The following is a 24,108-nucleotide window of genomic DNA, read 5'->3' on the forward strand; positions in this document are numbered from 1 at the left end:
CCGATTTCAAAAAGGCTTTATGGTGAAAGCAAAACATTAGATTATTTTCGCATAGCACATCACCAAAAAAAGAAAAGAAGCACGATAGCCATCACAAAACCAGATATACAGCTAAAATTAAGCACTAACCTTTGACAATCTTCATCAGATGACACTCCTAGGACATCATGTTAGACAATACATGCATTTTTTGTTCGATCAAGTTTATATTTATATCCAAAAACCCAATTTTTACATTGATGCGTTACGTTCAGAAAATGTTCTCCCCCGATAACTACCGGTGAAAAGGCACATTTAATTTACGGAAGAACTCATAACGTTGAAAAAAAATTATAACAATTATTTAAAGAATTGGAGATAATCTACTCCTTTAACCTCTTATGGCTAGGGGGCAGTATTTTCACGGCTGGATAAAAAACGTACCCGATTTAATCTGATTATTAGTCCTGCCCAGAAACTAGAATATGCATATAATTATTACCTTTGGATAGAAAACACTCCAAAGTTTCTAAAACTGTTTGAATGGTGTCTGTGAGTATAACAGAACTCCTATGGCAGGCAAAAACCTGAGAAGGTTCTGTTCAGGAAGTACCCTGTCTGAACATTTCTTGCCCTTGTTGATTCTCTCTATCTATTACAAGGGATCTCTGCTGTTACGTGACACTTCCCACGTCTCCAATGGGCTCTCAGAGCCCGGGAAAAACAGGAATGACGTAATTCAAAGCCCTGGCTGAAACACACGAGAGCAAAAGCTAAGTGCTCTATTAGTGGAGAAATGCTTAGGCTCGTGACCTGCCCCGCCCCCGTCTTTCGGTTTTTCCCTCAGTTTACAGACATGCAGATTCCCGGTCGGAATATTATCGCTTTTCTACGAGATAAATTGCATAAAAATTGGTTTTAAACAGCGATTGACATGCTTCGAAGTACGGTAATGGAATATTTAGAATTTTTTTGTCACGTTCTGCGCCATGCGCACGACCGTGATTTACCATTGGGATAGTGTCTAGAACACACGAACAAAACGTTGTTGATGGAACATAACGATGGATTATTTGGGACCAAACCAACATTTGTTATTGAAGTAGAAGTCCTGGGAGTGCATTCTGACGAAGAACAGGAAAGGTAAGACCATTTTTCTTATAGGAAATGGGATTTTGGTGAAGGCTAAACTGGTTGGGTGTCTAAATAGCTAGCCCTGTGATGCCGGGCTATGTACTTAGAATATTGCAAAATGTGCTTCATCCGAAAAGCTATTTTAAAATCGGACATATCGAGTGCATAGAGGAGTTCTGTATCTATAATTCTTAAAATAATTATGCTTTTTGTGAACGTTTATCGTGAGTAATTTAGTAAATTCACCGGAAGTGTTCAGTGGGAATGCTAGTTCTGAACGTCACATGCTAATGTAAAAAGCTGGTTTTTGATATAAATATGAACTTGATTGAACAGACATGCATGTATTGTATAACATAATGTCCTAGGTGTGTCATCTGATGAAGATAATCAAAGGTTAGTGCTGCATTTAGCTGTGGTTTTGTTTTTTGTGACATTATATGCTAGCTTGAAAAATGGGTGTCTGATTATTTCTGGCTGGGTACTCTGCTGACATAATCTAATGTTTTGCTTTCGCTGTAAAGCCTTTTTGAAATTGGACAGTGTGGTTAGATTAACGAGAGTCTTGTCTTTAAATAGCTGTAAAATAGTCAAATGTTTGAAAAATGGAAGTTTTCGGATTTTAGAGGAGTTTGTATTTCGCGCCACGCCCATCGGAACATCTAGATGTAAGAGGTTATTAAGGGGCCACTTTGTCAGATTTCAAAATCACTTTACGGAAAAAGCACATTGTTCAATATTCTGAGTACAGAACTTAGCCTTCAATGCTAAGCTATACAGTTAGCCTACAACCCCGACGTCGACAAATCTCTAAAAATATGTTCGAAATATTGACTTACCTTAGCTGATCTTCGGCAGAATGCACTCGGATGGGCACCCACTTCCACAAGAAATGTTCATTTGTTCTGCAAAGCCCATAATTTATTTCCAAATACGTCCGTTTTGTTGACCCATCCAGAACACTTTACAATGCCATGTGGCGTGGACGCAAATCCGTAGACGAAATGGCCAAAAGTTCCATTACCATTTGTAGAAACATGTCAAACGATGTTTACAATCAATCCTTTAGGGTATTTTTTTTTGTAAAATTGCGATAATTTTACAACCGGGCTATTGGTATTCGTCATACAAGAAAAATAAAACAACAGCTAAGTCACGTGGATGTGCGTCATAAGACACCTGTTCTCAGACTGGCCAGGGATTGAACGAGCCAGAATTTTCTGCCCGGTTACAGATGACGGATGAAAGCAGTTCCTTAAGATTGTTGACAGCCAATGGAAGAGTCAGGAGGTGCAACGTAAATCCTATGTCATTGTAGTTTTTCAAGGGATTCAAAAGAAAAATACATTTCGAATTTCTCCCACTTCCTGACTTAATTTTTCTCAGGTTTTTTGCCTGCCATATGAGTTCTGTTATACTCACAGACACCATTCAAACAGTTTTAGAAACTCCAGAGTGTTTTCTATCCAAATCTACTAATAATATGCATATTCTAGTTTCTGGGCCAGAGTAGTAACCTGTTTAAATTGGGTACGTTTTTCATCCGGCCGTGAAAATACTGCCCCCTAGCCCCAACCGAGATCTTGTTCCAGGAGGGTGTTGAATGTGTCTGCTGTAACCAAGAAGCTTGATCTAGACACTTAGCTAGCCAATTAGCAAACCAAATGCATAGCTGGAGCCCTGAGCTAGAGGTCTTCACCGCTCCAAAAAGTTGGATCCATTCCGAAATGGACCTGGGGCGTTCCCACCCGGACCTGATATGCATAAATATATTTTAAATATAAAGACCCGTTCCGAATAAACCCAAGGACAACTAGATCTGTTTCTTATAAACCTGGTCAGATCCAGACCCGGTTCGATCAGTTCTGAGTGAGGGACGCAGCAGAAAAGCCATTTAAAAAATATATATATATATATTATTATTTTTTAAGCTGCTCTATTAACTGGAGTTGATAACGTGCGAGGGGGGGAGAGAGAGAGGTACCGCTCTAGCAGGCGGGGGAGTGGCCGTACTGTGAGGGAGTGAAGCAGAAAGGATGGAAGCGAGATAATTCGGGTACAGGTGGATCCGTGAAGATCTCTACCCTGAGCTGGATATAATTTATTTGACACATCTTTGGTTTATTATAGTTATACTTACCTTAGTTATAAGCGGTGGCATAGCACGGACCCCCGCATCCCACCCGAAGCAGTATTGAAAGTCATATCCGTTGTTATTTCAAAATATCCCGGTATACGCTTTAAAGGGTATATCGCCCAAGCCTATACCGTTCATGGCTATTCAACAGTCCGGAGTACCCAGCACACCATGCCACATTCAGCATCTGAACAGTTCCTCTATCACAGGGATGAGGGTGGGGGCCACACAGAATCTGAACCCCCCCCCTTTTTAAATTTAGTTAAGGCAGTTAAGAACAAATTCAACAAAAGGCCTCCTGCGTGGACAGGGGCTGGGATTAAAAATTAAAATATATAGGACAAAACACGCATCACAACAAGAGATACAACACTACATAGAGACCTAAGACAACAATCGCGAGCAAAACATTTCAACTGCCTCCCTCTTGACAGCAGAGAGAGAAACTAACGTTTCAGTTTCTTGGCAATTTTTTTGCATGGAATAGCCTTCATTTCTGAGAACAAGAATAGACTGATGAGTTTCAGAAGAAAGTTATTTGTTTCTGGCCATTTTGAGCCTGTAATCGAACCCACAAATGCTGATGCTCCAGATACTCAACTAGTCTAAAGAAGGCCAGTTTTATTGCTTCTTTTATCAGGACAACAGTTTTCAGCTGTGCTAACATAATTGCAAAAGGGTTTTCTAATGGTCAATTAGCCTTTTAAAATTATAAAATTGGATTAGCTAACACAACTTGCCATTGGAACACAGGAGTGATGGTTGCTGATAATGGGCCTCTGTATGCCCATGTAGATATTCCATAAAAAAATCAGCCGTTTCCAGCTACAATAGTCATTTACAACATTAACAATGTCTACACTGTATTTCTGATCAACTATGTTATTTTAATGGACAAAAAATGAGCTTTTCTTTAAAAATCAAGGACATTTCCAAGTGACCCCAAACTTTTGAACAGGGGGGTGGGTGGGTGTGTGTCTGTGTGTGTGTGAGACTTTTTTGGGGTGGGTGGGCTTCCCACGGGCTGCCTTTTGCCCGTCCTTGCTCTATCACAATCAGAAATGGTCTCCCTGTAGGCCTGTGGCCGTGCTGGCCATGGCCTTCCACCCGACTGAGCACTGCTTTACTGCCCATAGATAACCTGGGGTGCTAGGGGGATCCTACAGCTGCCTTTACAATTATCCTCTACTCACCAATGTTTCTGGGGCTACGCCTGCGGTTTTAGTCAGGCTTTGCTCAACTGCTACTATGTCACAGGCATTTAAAATCAAGAGATGCTTAAATTTCACTTCAGTTTACAACCTATTACATGGGGTGACCAGAGTAGGCTACATTTAAGTTATGGTCCCTGCACAACACTGAACAGCTTTACAAAGCTACAAGTTTTAAAGTGGTGTATTCATTTGTGTTAGATTGTTATTGTGTCAATGTCAATGTTTTCAGCTTGGCAGGCAGGTTATGTGCTGTAGCCAACCATGTGATTGCAATCGTTGTCATGCCATAACCTACATGTTACATGCATGTTTCTTTGGCATGATGCCATTGCCGATTTAAAAAAAAAAAAAAAAAAAAAAAATGTGCCAGAGCAGAGTACCACACAGAGATGGCAAATGTTTTTTTTTCTTTAATGGGAGTTGGCTAGGCCTGTTTTGCACCAGTGAAATTGTACATAGAGAAGCCCCACCGGCACTGAGTCATGCTTCTGTGTATCTAGTTGGGAGAGGACCACCCCACCAATCTCTCTGTGCAACACATCGGTCTCTCATTGATGGCCAGTAGGGTTGGGCGATATCAATTTTATGATTGTATTTGACAGTATTTTATTGTTTTTGAAAAATAAAAGTCCTACATTTGCTTTGAGTAGTGAGACCCAAGGGTGACAACACATACATTCTAAGTGATTTCAATGAGGCTTTCTCCATTCTGATTATTTTATACTGTTCAATGAAACTTCAACACCAAATATTTTTCATACATTTCTGCATTTCCTGCACTCATTTGCGATCATTTCCACATTGCTATATAGGGCTGCACGATATGGGCAACAAATCTAGGCCAAATTTGTAACCAAATGTTGCAGTTGCGATTTGACTTAGAATTTAGATCAAAATATTTGGCTTAAATGTTGGAAATAGAATGATTAATCTAATTCTGTAGTTAGAATATAATAGTGGGCACTTTGAATAAAGCATTGTTTGACATGACAACTAATGAAAAAGCCAGGGAAGAGTTATGACAGGGCAGGAACCAAAGTGTTGGTTAGTGTTTCCTAAAGGACCCTATAACCTTTGGCTACATGTAGCTAACATATTCATGCTTCGCCAATTCTAAATTGATTTAGTAGGCCTACACCATCACTGGTATCAGTCTGTATTAGCTATGTTTGCTCTGTACATTTATTAGCTAACTAATGATTAGCATTACAGCTAACAAGATTTAGCTGCAACTTGCTAAGAAAAGACAAACTAGATGTTTGCAGCCAATAAAATCAAACTAGTAGTATAATTGTGTAACACTTGTGGATTTATATTAAGAAGCAAAGTGGAAACAGCATCGTTGTCATGAACATCTTGTTGCATGTGCTGCATTGACCATGCAGACTGAACGCAAGTGGTCTCGTGGTCAAGCAACAACTGTGCTCCTTGAGTGACGGGGCGGGGCTAGGTCTCTGTAGAAAGCGGCATGTAGAGAGAGAGGGAGAGAGGGAGATGGGGAGCGGAGAGAGACGACTCAAGTAGACGTTACACAAGGGAGAGTAGTGTATCACATTTAACAAACCAAACATTGAAACACTTAAATAGAAGATAAAGGACAAACCCAAACCGGTCTGTGTAGCAATACTGGTATATAGTAAAATACGGTACACCGCCCAGCCTTAAAATGATATATGGCAACAGGTGTCAGTCTTCGTTTCACTAGTCTTTTGTAATTATTTAGGTATAGCCTTTCCATATTGTCTATGCAGTACAAATAGTACGCATACAGGCAAATAGATTGAGCCTAAAACATGAATGTGCATAATGTATGGTCCTATTTAGTCTTGATGTTATAATGGAGGTTATTAGGATGTGGTGCACTCCTTCCAAACAAATGATCATACTTGTACCATGATGACATCGGGAGAGCAGGGGACCTGTCATCAAGGGAGATGTCATTTGTTGTGACGCAAATCTGGTCTAAATGGGAAATGACCTAGGTTAACATCATGCATGGTCTGGTGGTCACACTAACCAAGTAAGTGGTTTGATGCATTGCCTTGTAGTGCAGTACGTCACATGACAATAGTTGGGTTGGGCTACTTCACCATAGACTGCGATGTAGGCCTAAAGCAGACAAAACCATCCTCTTTAGTGCAGGAACCCAAATCCTGTTGCGTCATCAGCTGTAGGGACTGAGTGCATTGGAGAGATATACCCCTTGTGAAAATGGGTCAGCCCCTCTGTGTGAACAAAGATCACTAAAATATGCAGGGAACCGAAATAAGATCTGGCAGCTCCCTGCGTATGGGACTACGGGCCCTACTGAGAAGCAGTTGAATAATTTGGTGGCGCTGCCAAGTCATAATATAAACCCATGACTCTAAGGCTAACGGAAGGAGAGCTGATCCCTACACTGCCGCCAGTGTAGCACTGCCTGGGCTCTCTCTCTGCTTCTCTGTCATCGCACGCGTACAGCAGGCCAGGGAGACATACACGGTCTGGAACCCCCTAAAGCGTACGTGGTTGGTGGGTGGTTGCACTGACTGCACACTGACTGTAGTTTGTGGGTGACACACCACACCAAACATGTTCGCCATAAGGATTTTGCGATAGTGGATTAGACATGGGGGAAGACATTTTATGGGCTAATAGTAAACAAGCCGTACTTGGGCTTCCAATAACGTAATCACACTTTGAACCTTAAGTCAAGGTGTAGGCCCCTGACTCTGATTGGTTAGACTGTAAACCAGGAAGGAGAAAAGAGTTTGAAACATTCCTTGACATATTAAATAACTGTTTTTGTTCTGGTTTATCATTAGCCAACGTGGTGTTTTAAAGGGGAAATGTACAGTGCATTCGGAACGAATTCAGACCCTTGACTTTCTCCACATTTTTTAAATGTTACAGCCTTATTCTAAAGTTGATTAAATTGTCCCCCCCCCCCAAAAAAAAAAATCTACACACAATACCCCATAATTGGAGAACCACCGTAGTTGGCTAACCACCGTAGTTGGCCAACATTTTTAGAAATGTTGGCATATATACAGTGGGCTCCAAAATTACTGGCACCCCTGACTGGCAATGCACAAACAATACTTAAATAAAATATAAACAATATAATTATAGAGACAAACTCAATACCAACATGTGACAAATACTGTACTTTATTAATGTTTCAATGGAACCCACCAAAATAATTTATTGATTTAATTAAAAATCAATGTCCTCCAAATCAAGGTTTCACAATTAATGGCACCCTTAAATATTATTGTAAATAACATCTACCAAAATTAAACCAGGAATTATGTTCCACTTATTTAAGTTTATCTAAGTGTTAAGGAACTATATTGAGCCATTACATCACTTCCTTTTTCACTAGGGTATATAAATTAGGTAACACGCATGCAATATCCCTTTGTCATCCAACACCATGAAGAAAACAAAAGAACTGGCAGTTCAAAAGGGACAGATGTATGTAGACCTTCATAAATCTGGTAATAGCTACAAGAAGATCCACAAACGATTGAATATATGACTGAGCACTGTCAGGGCAATTATTAAAGAATTCAAAAGATATGGAACAGTTGAAAACCTCATGGGTAGAGGACGCAAATGCATTATGCCCCCCAGGATAGGGAGGAGGATCGTGAGAGAAGCAACAAAATCCCCAACAATCACTGTGAAAGAATTGCAGGGCTTGGTGGCACCAGGGGTCACCAGGTTTAAAAAAGCACCATCAGACGCCACCTCCACAACCACAGGCTCTTTGGAAGGGTTGCCAGAAGAAAGCCCTTAATGACTCCAAGACACAGACGCAAGCACTTGGAGTTTGCCAAACGTCATTTAAATTATGATTGGAAGAAGGCGCTCTGGTCAGATGAGACCAAAATTGAAAGTTTTGTTCAGATACAGCATCGGCATGTTTGGCGTTGAAACAGAGATGCATACAAGGAGAGGCACCTCATACCCACGGTGAAATATGGTGGTTGGTCAGTGATGTTTTGGGGCTGTTTTAATTCCAGAGGTCCAGAGGCACTGGTTAAGATTGATGGCATAATGAATTCCTCCAAGTATCAGGCAAATTTGACTGACAATCTGGTTGCCTCTGCCGGAAGGCTGGAACTTGGCCATATGTGGACTTTCCAACAAGACAATGACCCAAAACATACCTCAAGATCCACACAGAAATGGTTCTGTGACAACAAAATCAATGTTATGCCATGGCCATCTCAGTCGCCCGACCTCAATCCAATCTCAAACCTGTGGGCTGAGTTGAAGTGGGCAGTTGATGAGCGCAAACCCAAGAATGTGAAGGATCTTGAAAGGATCTGCATAGAGAAATGGTCCAAAATCCCTCCAAATGTGTTCCTTAACCTTGTCAAACATTACAGGAAAAGACCATGCTGTTATCCTTGCCAGAGTTGGTGGCACTAAGTACTAAATGAGGAGTGCCAATAATTAGGAAACCTTGATTTTGGTGAAATGTATTTTGTATTAAATAATTGTATGATTGTGGTGGGTTCCATTGAAACATTAATAAAGTACAGTATTTCTCACATATTGGTATTTTGAGTCTCTCTCTATAATTATATTGTTTATATTTTTAAAGTATTGTTTGTGCATTGCCAGTCAGGGGTGCCAGTAATTCTGGAGCCCACTGTGTGTATATGTGTGGATGTGTGTAATCACACACCTAAGTATTCAGATCCTTTACTTTGTTGAAGCACCTTTGGCAGTGATTACAGCCTCAAGTCGTCTTGGGTGTGATGCTACAAGCGTGGCACACCTGTATTTGTGGAGTTTCTCCCATTTACTCTCTGCAGATCCTCTCAAGCTCTGTCAGGTTGGATGGGGATGGTCACTGCTCAGATATTTTCAGGTCTCTCCAGAGATGTTAGATTGGGTTCAAGACCGGGCTTTGGCTGGGCCACTCAAGGACATTCAGAGATTTTCCTGAAGCCACACCTGCATTGTCTTGGCAATGTACTAAGGTTCCTTGTCCTGTTAGGTGAACCTTCGCCTAGTCTGAGGTCCTGAGCGCTCTGGAGCAGGTTTTCATCAAGGATCTCTGTACTTTGCTTTGTACATCTTTTCAGTCCCTGCCGCTGAAAACATCCCTACAGCATGATGCTGCCACCCCCATGCTTCACCGTAGGGATGGTTCCAGGTGTCCTCCAGATGTGACGCTTGTCATTCGAGCCAAAGAGTTCAATCTTGGTTTCATCAGACCAGATAATCTTATTTTTATGGTCTGAGAGTCCTTTAGGTGCCTTTTAGCAAACTCCAAGCGGGCTCTCATGTGCCTTTTAGTGAGGAGTGGCTTCCATCAGGCTAGAAAACGGACTATGGTTACTGTCAGAGAAACTTGATGACGTTCTTGAGTGAGGCAGCCAAATTCTGGTGTTTCCAAAGACAAAGGTCAATGACTCAAATTAAATAGCAAGAAACAGTCTAAAAGCTAGATCAACCAAACAAAGCTGAACTTTCTCACTATTCATTCATCAATTCTAGTCACTGATTTTGCGCACGCAATGCGTAGCCTGGTCCCAGATCTGTTTGTGCTATCATGCCACTGGAGTTGACATAACACAAACAGATCTGGGACAAGGCTAAGAAAAGGTCAGCATCGCCTTTTACAGATTCCCCAGTACAAACCTCTCTTCTCCAGCACCCTTCTCCTCCAGCCCTGGCAGCTAGGCTACACCTTTTCCTCTCACTTCACTGCACTGACTAGCCTACAAACTGTATTTGTCAGGTGGGGGGAAACGCTTGTGTTGTTGACCTATACTCAGGATGTATGTAGATGTAGAGCAACATCACCAGGGCCACTGTTTGGATGGCAGGCCCCTGAATATTTTATTCACCATTCATAAATGTTTCACTGCTTCCTCGTGGCTGTCTTTTAGCACTGTACCACAAACGTCTCTTTCTCTCTGGATTATATAAAACACATTCAATTGTTTAGTGCAGTGTGGAAAATCACTGTCACTGACCGACAGTGGTGTTCTTCTGTAAGCTATTTTGTATGTCGCTACGACTCTCAACTCCGGTGGGACCACAAAAGTATTTGATCCCCTGCTGATTTTGTATGTTTGCCCACTGACAAAGAAATGATCAGTCTATCGTTTTAATGGTAGGTTTATTTGAACAGTGAGAGACAGAATAACAGCAAAAAAATCCAGAAAAACGAATGTCAAAAATGTTATTATTTGATTTGCATTTTAATTAGGGAAATAAGTATTTAACCCCCTCTTAATCAGAAAGATTTCTGGCTCCCAGGTGTCTTTTACACAGGTAACGAGCTGAGATTAGGAGCACACTCTTAAAGGGAGTGCTCCTAATCTCAGTTTGTTACCTGTATAAAAGACACCTGTCCACAGAAGCAATCAATCAATCAGATTCCAAACTCTCCACCATGGCCAAGACCAAAGAGCTCTCCAAGGATGTCAGGGACAAGATTGTAGACCTACACAAGGTTGGAATGGGCTACAAGACCATCGCCAAGCAGCTTGGTGAGAAGGTGACAACAGTTGGTGCGATTATTCGCAAATGGAAGAAACACAAAAGAACTGTCAAAAGAACTGTCAATCTCCCTCGGCCTGGGGCTCCATGCAAGATCTCACCTCGTGGAGTTGCAATGATCATGAGAACGGTGTGGAATCAGCCCAGAACTACACGGGAGGATCTTGTCAATGATCTCAAGGCAGCTGGGACCATAGTCACCAAGAAAACAATTGGTAACACACTACGCCGTGAAGGACTGAAATCCTGCAGCGCCCGCAAGTTCCCCTTTCTCAAGAAAGCACATGTACATGCCCGTCTAAAGTTTGCCAATGAACATCTGAATGATTCAGAGGACAACTGGGTGAAAGCGTTGTGGTCAGATGAGACCAAAATGGAGCTCTTTGGCGTCAAATCAACTCGCCGTGTTTGTAGGAGGAGGAATGCTGCCTATGACCCCAAGAACACCATCCCCACCGTCAAACATGGAGGTGGAAACATTATGCTTTGGGGGTGTTTTTCTGCTAAGGGGACAGGACAACTTCACTGCATCAAAGGGACGATGGATGGGGCCATGTACTGTCAAATCTTGGGTGAGAACCTCCTTCCCTCAGCCAGGGCATTGAAAATGAGTTGTGGATGGGTATTCCAGCATGACAATGACCCAAAACACACGGCCAAGGCAACATAGGAGTGGCTCAAGAAGAAGCACATTAAGGTCCTGGAGTGGCCTAGCCAGTCTCCAGACCTTAATCCCACAGAAAATCTGTGGAGGGAGCTGAAGGTTCGAGTTGCCAAACGTCAGCCTCAACCTTAATGACTTGGAGAGGATCTGCAAAGAGGAGTGGGACAAAATCCCTCCTGAGATGTGTGCAAACCTGGTGGCCAACTACAAGAAACGTCTGACCTCTGTGATTGCCAAGAAGGGTTTTGCCACCAAGTACTAAGTCATGTTTTGCAGAGGGGTCAAATACTTATTTCCCTCATTAAAATGCATATCATTTTATAACATTTTTGACATGCGTTTCTCTGGATTTTTTGTTGTTATTCTGTCTCTCACTGTTCAAATAAACCAACCATTAAAATGATAGACTGATCATTTCTTTGTCAGTGGGCAAATGTACAACATCAGCAGGGGATCAAATACTTTTTTCCCTCACCGTAGACCCTGCCCAGGAGGTTTATGACTAGGTGGCGTCAATAGTCTGTGGCTCACTCAATGTCCTTGTCACATGCAGAAGGAAAGGAAGCCACTCAAGACAGCATCTGTAGATCGGATTGGTACCTGACCGCCTCCGCCTCTGTCATTCACAACTACGGTGGTTCTCCAACTGGCATGCCGGCAAAACACAACAAGATGAATCTGAAGCTTAAACCAATCTATTGTCAAGGGCTTTGTAACTGAGATGCCTTTGCTTTTTCATTTGCTTTCAGTTGTAAATGAAAGTGTAGTAAACAAGATTACACATGTTCTAGAAGTGAAGTTATGTCATTTCTATTAGCACTGTATACTGAACAATAATATAAAGACAACATTCAACAATTTCAAAGATTTTACTGAGGTAAAGTTCAGTTAAGGAAATCGGTCAATTGAAATCAATTCATTAGGCCCTAATCTATGGATTTCACATGACTGGGAATACAGATAGGCATCTGTTGGTCACAAAAACCTTAAATTGGGTGTGTATCAGAAAACCAGTCAGTATCTGGTGTGATCAGGTTGTTGATTGTGGCCTTTGGAATGTTGGGCCACTCCTCTTCAATGGCTGTGCAAATTTGCTGGATATTGTCAGGAACTGGAACACTCTGTCATACATGTCGAACCAGAGCATCCTGAACATGCTCAATGGGTGACATGTCTGATTTATGCAGGCCATGGAAGAACTGGGACATTTTCAGCCCCAGGAATTGTGTACAGTCCTTGCGACATGGGGTCGTGCATTATCATGCTAAAACATGAGGTAATGGTGGCGGATGAATAGCACAGCAATGGGCCTCAGGATCTTGTCACGGGATCTCTGTGCATTCAAATTGCCATCGATAAAATGCAATTGTGTTCATTGTCTGTAGCTTATGCCTGCCCATAACATAACCCCACCATGGGGCACTCTGTTCACAACGTTGATATCATCAAACCACTCGCCCACATGACACCATACATGCTGTCTGCCATCTGCCCAGTATAGCTGAAACCGAGTTTCATCCATGAAGAGCACCCTTCTCCAGTGTGCCAGTGGCCATCGAAGGTGAGCATTTTCCCACTGAAGTTGTTTACGACGCCGAACTGCAGTGAAGTGAACACCATGGTGAGGACAACGAGCACGCAGATGAGCTTCCTTGAGACGGTTTCTGACCATTTGTGCAGAAGTTCTTCGGTTGTGCAAACTCAGTTTCATCAGCAGTCCGGGTGGCTGGTTTCAGATGATACTACAGTTAAAGAAGCCGGATGTGGAGGTCCTGTGCTGGTGTGGGGTTTTATGTGGCCTGCTGTTGTGAGAAAGGTTGGACTTACTGCCAAATTTCCTAAAACAACATTGGAAGCGGCTTATGGTAGAAATTCATATTAAAATTCTCGGGAAATAGTTCTGGTGGACATTCTTGCAGTCAGCATGCCAATTGCAAGCTCCCGCAACTTGAGTCATCTGTGTCATTGTGTTGTGACAACTGCAAATTTTAGTGGCCTTTTATCGTCCCCTGCACAAGGTGCGCCTTTGTAGTGATCATGCTGTTTAATCAGTTTCTTGATATGCCACACCTGTTGGGTGGATTACCTTGGCAAAGAATAAATGCTTACTAACGGATGTAAACAAAGTTGAGAAATTAGCTTTTTGTGCCCTTGAAACATTTCTGGGCTCTTATTTCAGCTCATTAAACACGGGACCAACTCTCCACATGTTGTATTATAAAATGCTTCACTTCCTGACTGTTTGACAAATAAGCTTACACAGTCGCTTCAGAGTGGAAAGACACAGTAAACAAACACTGATTTGTGTAGAACTCACGCCCAGTGTTTGCATGTTTCTGTTTTGCCTGTGGTTTAGTCTACTTGCACAAGGTGCCCTTAACACATGCCTGTAGGCCTACTGGGCAATTACATGGTAACTGGATTATGCTTTGACTCAGATTTTTCACTTTAAACAAAAACCATTGAGTTCAAAGTTTAACAAACCATACAACTCTATGCACAAGGACTGCTTTGAGCAATTTACATGAGCATTTCAAAAAACACTGCAAAAGCAAAGTTTGGTAACAGTTACGGTATAACGTCCAGTTTTTTTTATGCGACCACGTTTTCCAAAACCCTGTTAAATATCTGTTCAGAATTTAGATTCAAAGACGTCTGCAGAAAGACTGGGATGTCAGCTATGACATGACACCTTGAGTTTGAAAACATGCATATTGGTTATTGAAGAAGTCGGTTTACATCTGGTAATTGAATTACAGTATAGGAATTACATCATGGGCCCCTGATCTGTAGTATACAGAAATGCATAATTATGGATTTCATTCTCTTCATGGTTGAATAGGTACACAAAGGTAGAAATATGTATTTGGGTGTTATTCTACACATTGGCTATTGTAATGAGCTCCGTCCCCAAACAACACCATTTGGTTGATCCAGACTAGAGGTCGACCGATTAATCGGAATGGCCGATTAATTAGGTCCGATTTCAAGTTTTCATATCAATCGGTACTCGTTTTTTTTGGCCACTGATTTGCCGATTTATAAAAAAAGATATATATATATATAACTTTTTTGACACCTTTATTTAACTAGGCAAGTCAGATTAACCTCTCTAGGGCCGGCGGGACGAAATCGTCCCACCTACGTAACAGCCAGTGGAATCCTGTGGCGCGTTATTCAAATACCTTAGAAATGCTATTACTTCAATTTCTCAAACATATGACTATTTTACAGCATTTTAAGAACACATTCTTATTTTCAATGACGGCCTAGGAACGGGGGTTAACTGCCTTGTTCAGGGGGGATTCGTTTTTGCAACCTTCTGGTTACTAGTCCAACGCTCTAACCACCTGCCTTACATTGCACTCCACGAGGAGCCTGCATGGCAGGCTGACTACCTGTTACGCGAGGGCAGCAAGAAGCCAAGGTAAGTTGCTAGCTAGCATTAAATTTATCTTATAAAAAACAATCAATCTTAACATAATCACTAGTTAACTACACATGGTTGATGATATTACTAGTTTATCTAACGTGTCCTGCATTGCATATAATCGATGCGGTGCCTGTTAATTTCTCATCGAATCACAGCCTACTTCGACAAACGGGTGATGATTTAACAAGCGCATTTGCGAAAAAAGCACTGTTGTTGCACCAATGTACCTAACCATAAACATCAATGCCTTTCTTTAAAATCAATACACAAGTATATATTTTTAAACCTGCATATTTAGTTACTATTGCCTGCTAACATGAAATTGTGTCACTGCTCTTGCGTTCATTGCCTGGCTCGTTGCGAACTAATTTGCCAGAATTTTATGTTATTATGACATACCATTGAAGGTTGTGCAATGTAACAGGAAAGTTTAGACTTAGGGATGCCACCCGTTAGATAAAATACGGACCGGTTCCGTATTTCACTGAAAGATAAAAAACGTTTTGTTTTCGAGATGATAGTTTCCGGATTCGACCATATTAATGACCTAAGGCTCGTATTTCTGTGTTTATTATATTATAATTAAGTCTATGATTTGATAGAGCAGTCTGACTGAGCAGTGGTAGGCACCAGCAGGCTCGTAAGCATTCATTCAAACAGCACTTTCGTGCGTTTTGCCAGCAGCTTTCGCAATGCATTGCGCTGTTTATGGCTTCAAGCCTGTCAACTCCCAAGATTAGGCTGGTGTAACCGATGTGAAATGGCTAGCTAGTTAGCGCGCTAATAGCGTTTCAAACGTCACTCGCTCTGAGACTTGGGAGTGGTTGTTCCCCTTGCTCTGCATGGGTAACGCTGCTTCGAGGGTGGCTGTTGTCGATGTGTTCATGGTTCGAGCCCAGGTAGGAGCGAGGAGAGGGACGGAAGCTATACTGTTACACTGGCAATACTAAAGTGCCTATAAGAACATCCAATAGTCAAAGGTATATGAAATACAAATTGTATAGAGAGAAATAGTCCTATAATTCCTATAATAACTACAACCTAAAACTTCTTACCTGGGAATATTGAAGACTCATGTTAAAAGGAACCACCAGCTTTCATATGTTCCCATGTTCTGAGCAAGGAACTTAAATGTTAGCTTTTTTACATGGCACATATTGCACTTTTACTTTCTTCTCCAACACTTTGTTTTTGCATTATTTAAACCAAATTGAACATGTTTCGTTATTTATTTGAGGCTTAATTGATTTTATTGATGTATTATATTAAAAATAAAATCGACCGATTTAATCGGTATCGGCTTTTTTTGGTCCTCCAATAATTGGTATTGGCGTTGAAAAATCATAATCGGTCGACCTCTAATCCAGACCAAATCTGAACCAATCAGACATCTGTTTCACAAGTTTGGACATCACAGTAGAGATCAGTAGAGTTTTTAGCTCAGTACTGTTCTCTACTGTGCTGTCCAAACCTATAAAACACAGACATCTATGTGGCTCAGTTGGTAGAGCATGGTGTTTGCAACGGCAGGGTTGTGGGTTCAATTCCCACGGGGGACCAGTATGGGGGGGAAAAAATGTATGAAATGTATGCATTCACTACTGTAAGTCGCTCTGGATAAGAGCGTCTGCTAAATGACTAAAATGTAAATGTAAATCTATGATTGGTTCAGATTTGGTCCGGTCAGGGCGAACTGGCCAAATTTCAACTACTTTTCAACGTCCATGGACATCCGGTGTCGGTCGGTGCTCAGTGGGTGAGGATGCTTGTTACAGTAAATGGAAACTGGGTAGGTGGTAGATGTCAGTAAAAGCTGTGAGAGAGCGGTAGAGTGAGCATGAGAGGGAGGGGTTGTGCAGACTTTTCAGAACTGCTATGAGCTGAACATAACAGTATACCAGTGGAAGGGAGGACAGTAGCAGGTGACCCTATGAGCTGAACATAACAGTATACCAGTGGAAGGGAGGACAGTAGCAGGTGACCCTATGAGCTGAACATAACAGTATACCAGTGGAAGGGAGGACAGTAGCAGGTGACCCAACTGTGGTTTGTGACTACTAAAATTTCCCATTGTAGCCAATTCAATTGCAGTAATTCCGTTACTGATATTTTGGTAATTACGTTACCGATTTGGTACCAGAATTAGGAATTTTAATAACTTAATAATGAATAAACAAACTTGATATAAGTAAAACACTAACTAATTTGTAGGTTTACCTTGTTACTTCTGCAAACTTTCATTATCCTCATGAGAGAGAGAGAAATGAGAAAATATCTTAAAGATATGTAGGTTTTTTTGTAACAAAATTACAAGGCAATGTTTCTTAAACTTACAGAGGGAAACTAATTTGTCCAAAACTAAATATGTGTTAATATTAGTTGGCAGGGGTCTTTAATGATTATGTTGTATTTCTATTACCTTTTTAAGACTTCTGGTATATGTTGTCCAAGACCCATTTTCAATCTGCTTGACCAGAAATCAAAGCCTTTGCAAATTTTTGAGATGGAAAATGGTTCAAACATTTATATATGCCTTAATATCTCAGAAATATAGACTCTTAGCTTTCATTTGACACCCAATTTGACATTATCCTAAGAACTTCACATGTTGGTGCTCATGGGTCCTTTACGTGGAAATGCTCTACTGCTACGACTACTACAACCACACTCTCTGCCAACATAAGACATTCAGTAGATGTGGGTTAGGCCTATCTTGGAAATCACTTATTTTAGTAGGCTAGTCTTATTTGGTTGTAATTCCAATAGATGATATGTATTGGTTTCCACAGAGACTGGCTGCTGTTAGTGCTGGTAGCCTATAGCTAAGCCTACTGGAGTATCAGTTACAGCGCGGTGAAGTGAATCTAAAATTATGGCTGACACATTGAATCATATCTAATGCTCCCCAAGGCGCTGCACTGATGAGTCTGACTGGCCTGATTGAGTGCTCTGTGTACGGCAGCACCAGTTGTTTGACCACAGTGATGCTACTAGGGTTTCTGTTGGCCAGCTCTCCCAGGCTATTTCCTCTGGCTTATTAAAGCTCTCGGGCTCACTTCATTTAAAATAGTAGTGTGTAGTTAAACACAGAACTATGACCATCCTACCTAAACTAAGTGCATAGGCTATCCATTGTCAAAAGTGGACTCTTATGTTCCCTTCCTCATCTAATTTCCTCAATCTACTGATGTAAAAGGACCGGAGAGGTGAAGGCAAAATACCCAGTAGGCATCCTCCATATTGCTTTCACCTGTCCTGTTGTGTGTATATAGTGCTATATCATCATGACAGGTAGGTGATGATGAAGACACTTCAGGATATTGACATGCAGTGAGACAGGAGTATCTGACAGAGGGCTGGGGCAGCAGTCAGTCAGTCAATGGGTAGCCTGTGTTCCAGATAGAATGTGTGGAGAATCAGATTACTGACATTGGATCATTATCCTATATCTAGGCCTGTATCTGGGCTCTCGAGTGGCGCAGCTGTCTATGGCACTGCATCTCAGTGCTAGAGGCGTCACTACAGTCCCTGGTTCGAATCCAGTCGGTATCACATCCCACCGTGATTGGAAGTCCCATAGGGCAGCACACAATTGGCCCAGCGTCGTCCGGGTTTGTCCCGGGTAGGCCCTCCATTGTAAATAAGAATTTGTTCTTAATTGACTTGCCAAGTTAAATAAAGGTTACATTTAAAAACATTTACATTTAAATCATTTTTTAAATTAAACCTTTAACTATCATGCTGGTGTGGTACTGGTTACTGAGATTGTAAACACTTCTTATATGATAGTGCAGATCTGTATCAGGCCTAGATGAAGTGTAGCAGGGATGAATGAGTTGGAGTGTGCGTAGTCGATTGTGAGTGGTTTGCTGTGTAAACATGTATTTTTGGGAGGAGGAGGATGGTGGTGGTGGTGGTGGTGATGGGGTCAGTCAGTCCAGCCTCTGTTGATAGGGCTGTGGTGACAGAATGGTGAGGGGGTGGAGAGAGGATCTTGTCAGCACACTTGACATCTGAACTGCTGGCCCAGCATCTCCAGCATCCAACACGTTTTACTGCCCTGTGTGGACCCTGTCAGCCAGTTGATGTACTAATGGGAAGGAGTGTGCGTGGGGGAGGGTTCGAGATGGCAATGAAATGGTAAAAGAGAGATGGACCTCTCAAGCCTCAGTTTGTTCTTGCCTCTGAGTTGTAGAACGTGACACCAGAAACAGGATATGATCATCATAAGGAAACACCTAGGCCTATATGAATACCAGTCATCACAATTGAATGTATATTTAGCTTTTTTTGTTCATGTCCATTACTGGTATGTACATGTCCATCACTGTTCATGTCCATTACTATCAAATAGAGGCATATCTGTGCTTGCAGCGCTGCATAACACTGTTCACTGTCCCAGTGGCATGTACAATACTTGTTCTTGATACAGCTTGAACTTTTGAGCTGCTCAGCACAACGCTGTATGGCAGAACTAATATTCTTTGACCTGTCTGTTTTCAGGGGAGACTGCAGGTGGCCAGCCGTCTGTCTCTCTACACCTCTCTGTGGTTGTGTCACTGACTGCCCTGCTGGCCCTGGTAACCCTGCTGGTGAACTGTGTGACTTGCTGCAAGGAGCGGGAGGTCAATTTCAAGGTGAGATTCTCAGGCACCTGACAACAACACATAGTAGGCTTAAGTCACTGTCGGGACATTCTGTGCATATCTAATTTGCTCCAAAGGGAAGCTAAATAAAGTCATGGTATTATTTGGTGGCCTAATTTACACAGACCTGTCTTGCAGTACTTTGTAGGTCATTGAATATTTATTATTATTTTTTAAATTGAACCTTTATTTAACTAGGCAGGTCAGTTAAGAACAAATTCTTATTTAAAATAATGGCTTACCGGGGAACAGTGGGTTAACTGCCTTGTTTGGTTCAGAACGACAGATTTTTACCTTGTCAGCTCGGGGATTCGATCCAGCAACCTTTCGGTTACTGGTCCAACGCTCTAACCACTAGGCTACCTGCCATGACCCAGGATTTTAGAACCCTTGCTTTGAGATATTGGCTATGATTAATGTAATGAGTTAAAGGGATAGTTCACCCAAATTAAAAAAGGACGTTGGTTTCCTAAGCAGTCTATGGTCAAAGTATGACAAAGTAAATCCATGCTTTGGTTTCCCTGGCACTGGCACAAATCCAAATCCCATTGAAGACATGGGACTGATATTAGCATGTTTCTCACATGTCCAAGTAATCCAAAAGTATCTCAAATAAATGTTAAGGTCACTTAGATGATTTGAACATGATGTGCAAATAAATGCTAATATGATCATTCTGTTTTGGTCAAGTTCAAGTATTAAACATGTTAATTTGACTCATCTCGCTCTGCCTCATCCATATGTAACACACATACAGTTATAATGTACACTGGTGTCAGAAGTGGGATCCCTGTGTTTGGTGAACACCGTTGTACTATTGTGTTTTTCAGGAGTTTGAGGACAATTTTGAGGATGAGATTGACTTCACCCCTCCAGCTGAAGACACCCCCTCCATGCAGTCCCCTGCTGAGGTGTACACCCTGGCAGTGCCCCCTGTGGCCCTGCCTGGACCCCCCCACCTGGAGACACCCCCCCGCATCTCAGGTCAGGGATCAGACACCCTTACTTTCCTTAGATGCATAGTCCTACCAGCACACTACACATAGGACCACATTTTTTTTATCCTGACCCTTTGCCATAACTTGGCATACAGTATCCAGGGTTGTGTTTATTAGGCACAGAACCGACTGAAACAGGAAGGGACTTCCTGGAAATGCACATAAGAAATGCAACCTTTTTATTTCCCGTTGCGAAACGTCTTCAAATGTTTTCTGTCACGTGCCGGAATGAATGTGACCCAGCAGGCATACTGTATCAGTCAGCTGGAGTTGATACCTTCATCATTCCCTTTGGACTTTCTCCTCTGCTTTTTACAGGTTGATTGGGATGAGTCTTGTCCTTGAGGCAGAGTAGAGCAGTTTCCGCTAGATGAACCAGACGCAAAGTAAAAATGTATAAAAACAAAAATGTGCTTTTTGGTTGTAATTTAAGGTTATGGTTAGGCATAAGGTTTGCTGTGTGGTTAGGGTTAATAGCATTTTATGACTTTGTGGCTGTGCAAGCTAGTGACCACCCTGCGGAGCTGCCTCGAGTACATGAGTCATCTCAATAAATGCCAACCTGCCTGCTTTTTTTATACTTTAATTGGGACACTGTCATGCACTGCCTAGAGGCAACAACACATCTAATTATCTGGCAGCCTATATCCCTGGGTTTACTACTCTCTCTTCACATGACCAAGACCTCTGGTTCTACTGAAGCAGTATGTCAGCCCTGCTTCCAGCCAGTGACATTATAGTAGGTTTATAGTCTGTAAACGTCGTCACATGCTCCTTTGAAGTAGCCATAAAAGCTAAACTTTGTTATGGCCTCCATCAGCCGTTCAGTATTTATGTAATTCTCTTAGTAGGAGTCTTTTCTCTGTTTCTCGTATGCAGTGTGATAGCCTTTGAGCTGTGCCAGTCAGTCATTGCATAACAGGGCTGTGCTACATTCTCAGTAGCTCCCCCTTGGGTAGTGGACAGGTGCTAGTCTCCAAACACTCCCGGATGCTGTTGTATCAGGCACACACAATGTTGTGTGAGCGAATAATTTGCTTTCGGTTCATTGCATAGGGCCAGGGCTTATGTCTTTGTACTTATTATGGATTTGTGACTTAATTTGATGGCTAGATGTGATCACTCCATTTAAAGGAGTGCCAGGCTGATTATCATAGGGGCCCTTTGAAAAAGAAAATGTTCAGCCCGCTAAGATCAAGATTAGGTCCACAACTGATGCAAAAACATGACTGCATTATCGCACAAATGCTGTTTATGTCTGGGGAGTAGGTCAAATCCTTGTAATTTTATCATGTACTATTGTAAAGGATTTACTCAAATGCTTAGCCAGATTATTTTGTCTCTAAGAGTACCCCCACTGATTCATATGAAGACAGGATAGGACCAAATCTGTCTGAGGTGCATATAGGCCGAGAGTTTATATTCTACTTCCTTGTCCGTAATACATTCGGGGCTCTAAATTAACATTTTTTTATTGGTAGCAGTGGTCCTCTCAACTGAAAAACGTTAGGAAGCACCACATTAAATTTAGGAGCACCAGAAAATAAGATTTACATTTTTTTTTTGATTGAGATACAGCTTATATTTACAGCCTACACTGTAAAGACATGAGTTTATTATAAAAGCTAAAATGTTGATGAATACCTCTCATTGAAATTACAAAGTCATTTGTGGAATATTTGTTTTTTCTACGTTGTGTAAAACCAGTACATTAAATTGTACACTATCTCTAAAAATGTCCCATTTGCGGTGATGACATGCAAGAGATCTGTCATTCATTCATTGGTATGATCATTGATCTCCTGAAGAAGCTATCCCTTTTCCTTTCTTTCTGTGCCCCAAAATGTTTGGATATACTGGTAGGGCTCCCGAGTGGCGCAGCGGTCTAAGGCACTGCATCGCAGTGCAAGAGGCGTCACTACAGTCCCTGGTTCGAATCCAGGCTGTATCACATCCGGCCGTGATTGAGAGTCCCATAGGGTGGCGCACAATTGGCCCAGCGTCGTTCGGGTTTGGCCGGGGTAGGCCGTCATTGTAAATAAGAATTTGTTCTTAACTGACTTGTCTAGTTAAATAAAGTTACCAGGTTGTTAGCTAGCTAGCCAATGAGGTGACATGACTGAACAAAGTATAAACAAATGGTTAGTTAATAGTTTTATAATGGCATGTATAAACAAATGGTTAGTTAATAGTTTTACAATGGCATGGTTTGAATGTGAAATGTGGTCCCCCGCTATAGGAAGATAGAAATGTTTAGGCGGTAATATCGGTCAGATCTTTTGACCTGGTTGGGCTACAAGCAAGCAGTTTTTTGCTGTAGTAATGGTGCAACCATGACGGTATCAAATCAGATTGTTTTCTCTAGGGCACTCGGAAACAACGGTACAGCGAATCCTTATCGTTAGGCTACAACAATTATTATCTGGGAGATCTTTTCCTAGTCGCACAGTGCTCCCAAAATAACATCTCTGGCCGCTCAAAAAATAGTTTTTCGCATATGCGACCGAATTAGTTTTACTTTAGAGCTCTGAATACTTTTGATGTTAAGTCCCCTCAATAATGTTTGTTGACCTGATTGTGTGGGCAACCCCTGCATAACTTCTGTTGGCTAACTTGGCTTAGTGAAGCCACATCTGCGGGCTGTTTTCCTCATGTACTGTAAGACATTTCTAAGTAGATTCAGTGGCATGTGACAGAAATACTGACCCTTGGATATTTCCTTCTGTACTAGTTCCATATGGGCCCTGTGTAAGGTCAAAGGTTAGCCACAGTTTACATGCTCAGGCTTCATATGGGAAGGGACTAGATTAACATCTTTATGTATGAAGCTTTTGTTTAAACACTCCTGTACCTTTTTCCTGGGAATCCATAATGTGTAACACTGCTGTTGTTTTGCCATGAGTAAATACAGCTAGAGCATATCCTGGCCTGAGCATCTGATCTGAATAGAATCCTGCTACTGTGTTTAGATAACACAGTAGCTCCAGTATTCTGTATTGATTGAACTCATGCCCTGGATGCATCTCTTCAGAGAGGAAAAACCATACAGATGAACATTTGATTTCATGAAACAGCCTAGTTAAATAAATAAAAATAGAAACAACAAACAGATCTGGGACCAGAATGCTGTGTATTACGACATACCTGCAGATCACACACACTAACTCTGTTTTTTTTTTTTTTTGGCCACCGCAGTGGGTTCCACTGGCTCTCAGGTGGTCCGTCACAGTCTCAGCTACATCCAGGAGATTGGGAACGGCTGGTTTGGCAAGGTAAGAATTTTCTTCCTGACCAAGGCCGCAAAATTCTGTTACCTTTCCCAAAATTCCAACCGTACTCCAGATGCTTTAGTCAGTTGTCTCCAGTAGCCTGTACAGTGTGTTTGAGAGGGAGCGA

At 41.8% G+C, this 24,108-nt stretch overlaps 1 protein-coding gene across 1 annotated transcript in view; it reads left to right on the plus strand.

Moving 5' to 3' along the window:
- Window positions 1-24,108, plus strand: part of LOC115171691 (serine/threonine-protein kinase LMTK2) — a 68,850-nt gene that overhangs the window by 16,166 nt on the left and 28,576 nt on the right. Inside the window, exons 2-4 of the mRNA XM_029728732.1 lie at window positions 19,572-19,705; window positions 20,545-20,698; window positions 23,908-23,984. Of these exons, the coding sequence (XP_029584592.1) occupies window positions 19,572-19,705; window positions 20,545-20,698; window positions 23,908-23,984 (365 nt within the window). The remainder of the gene's footprint in view (window positions 1-19,571; window positions 19,706-20,544; window positions 20,699-23,907; window positions 23,985-24,108) is intronic.

This window comes from Salmo trutta, chromosome 32 (assembly GCF_901001165.1).
Source record: "Salmo trutta chromosome 32, fSalTru1.1, whole genome shotgun sequence".
Taxonomy (NCBI): Eukaryota; Metazoa; Chordata; class Actinopteri; order Salmoniformes; family Salmonidae; genus Salmo; species Salmo trutta.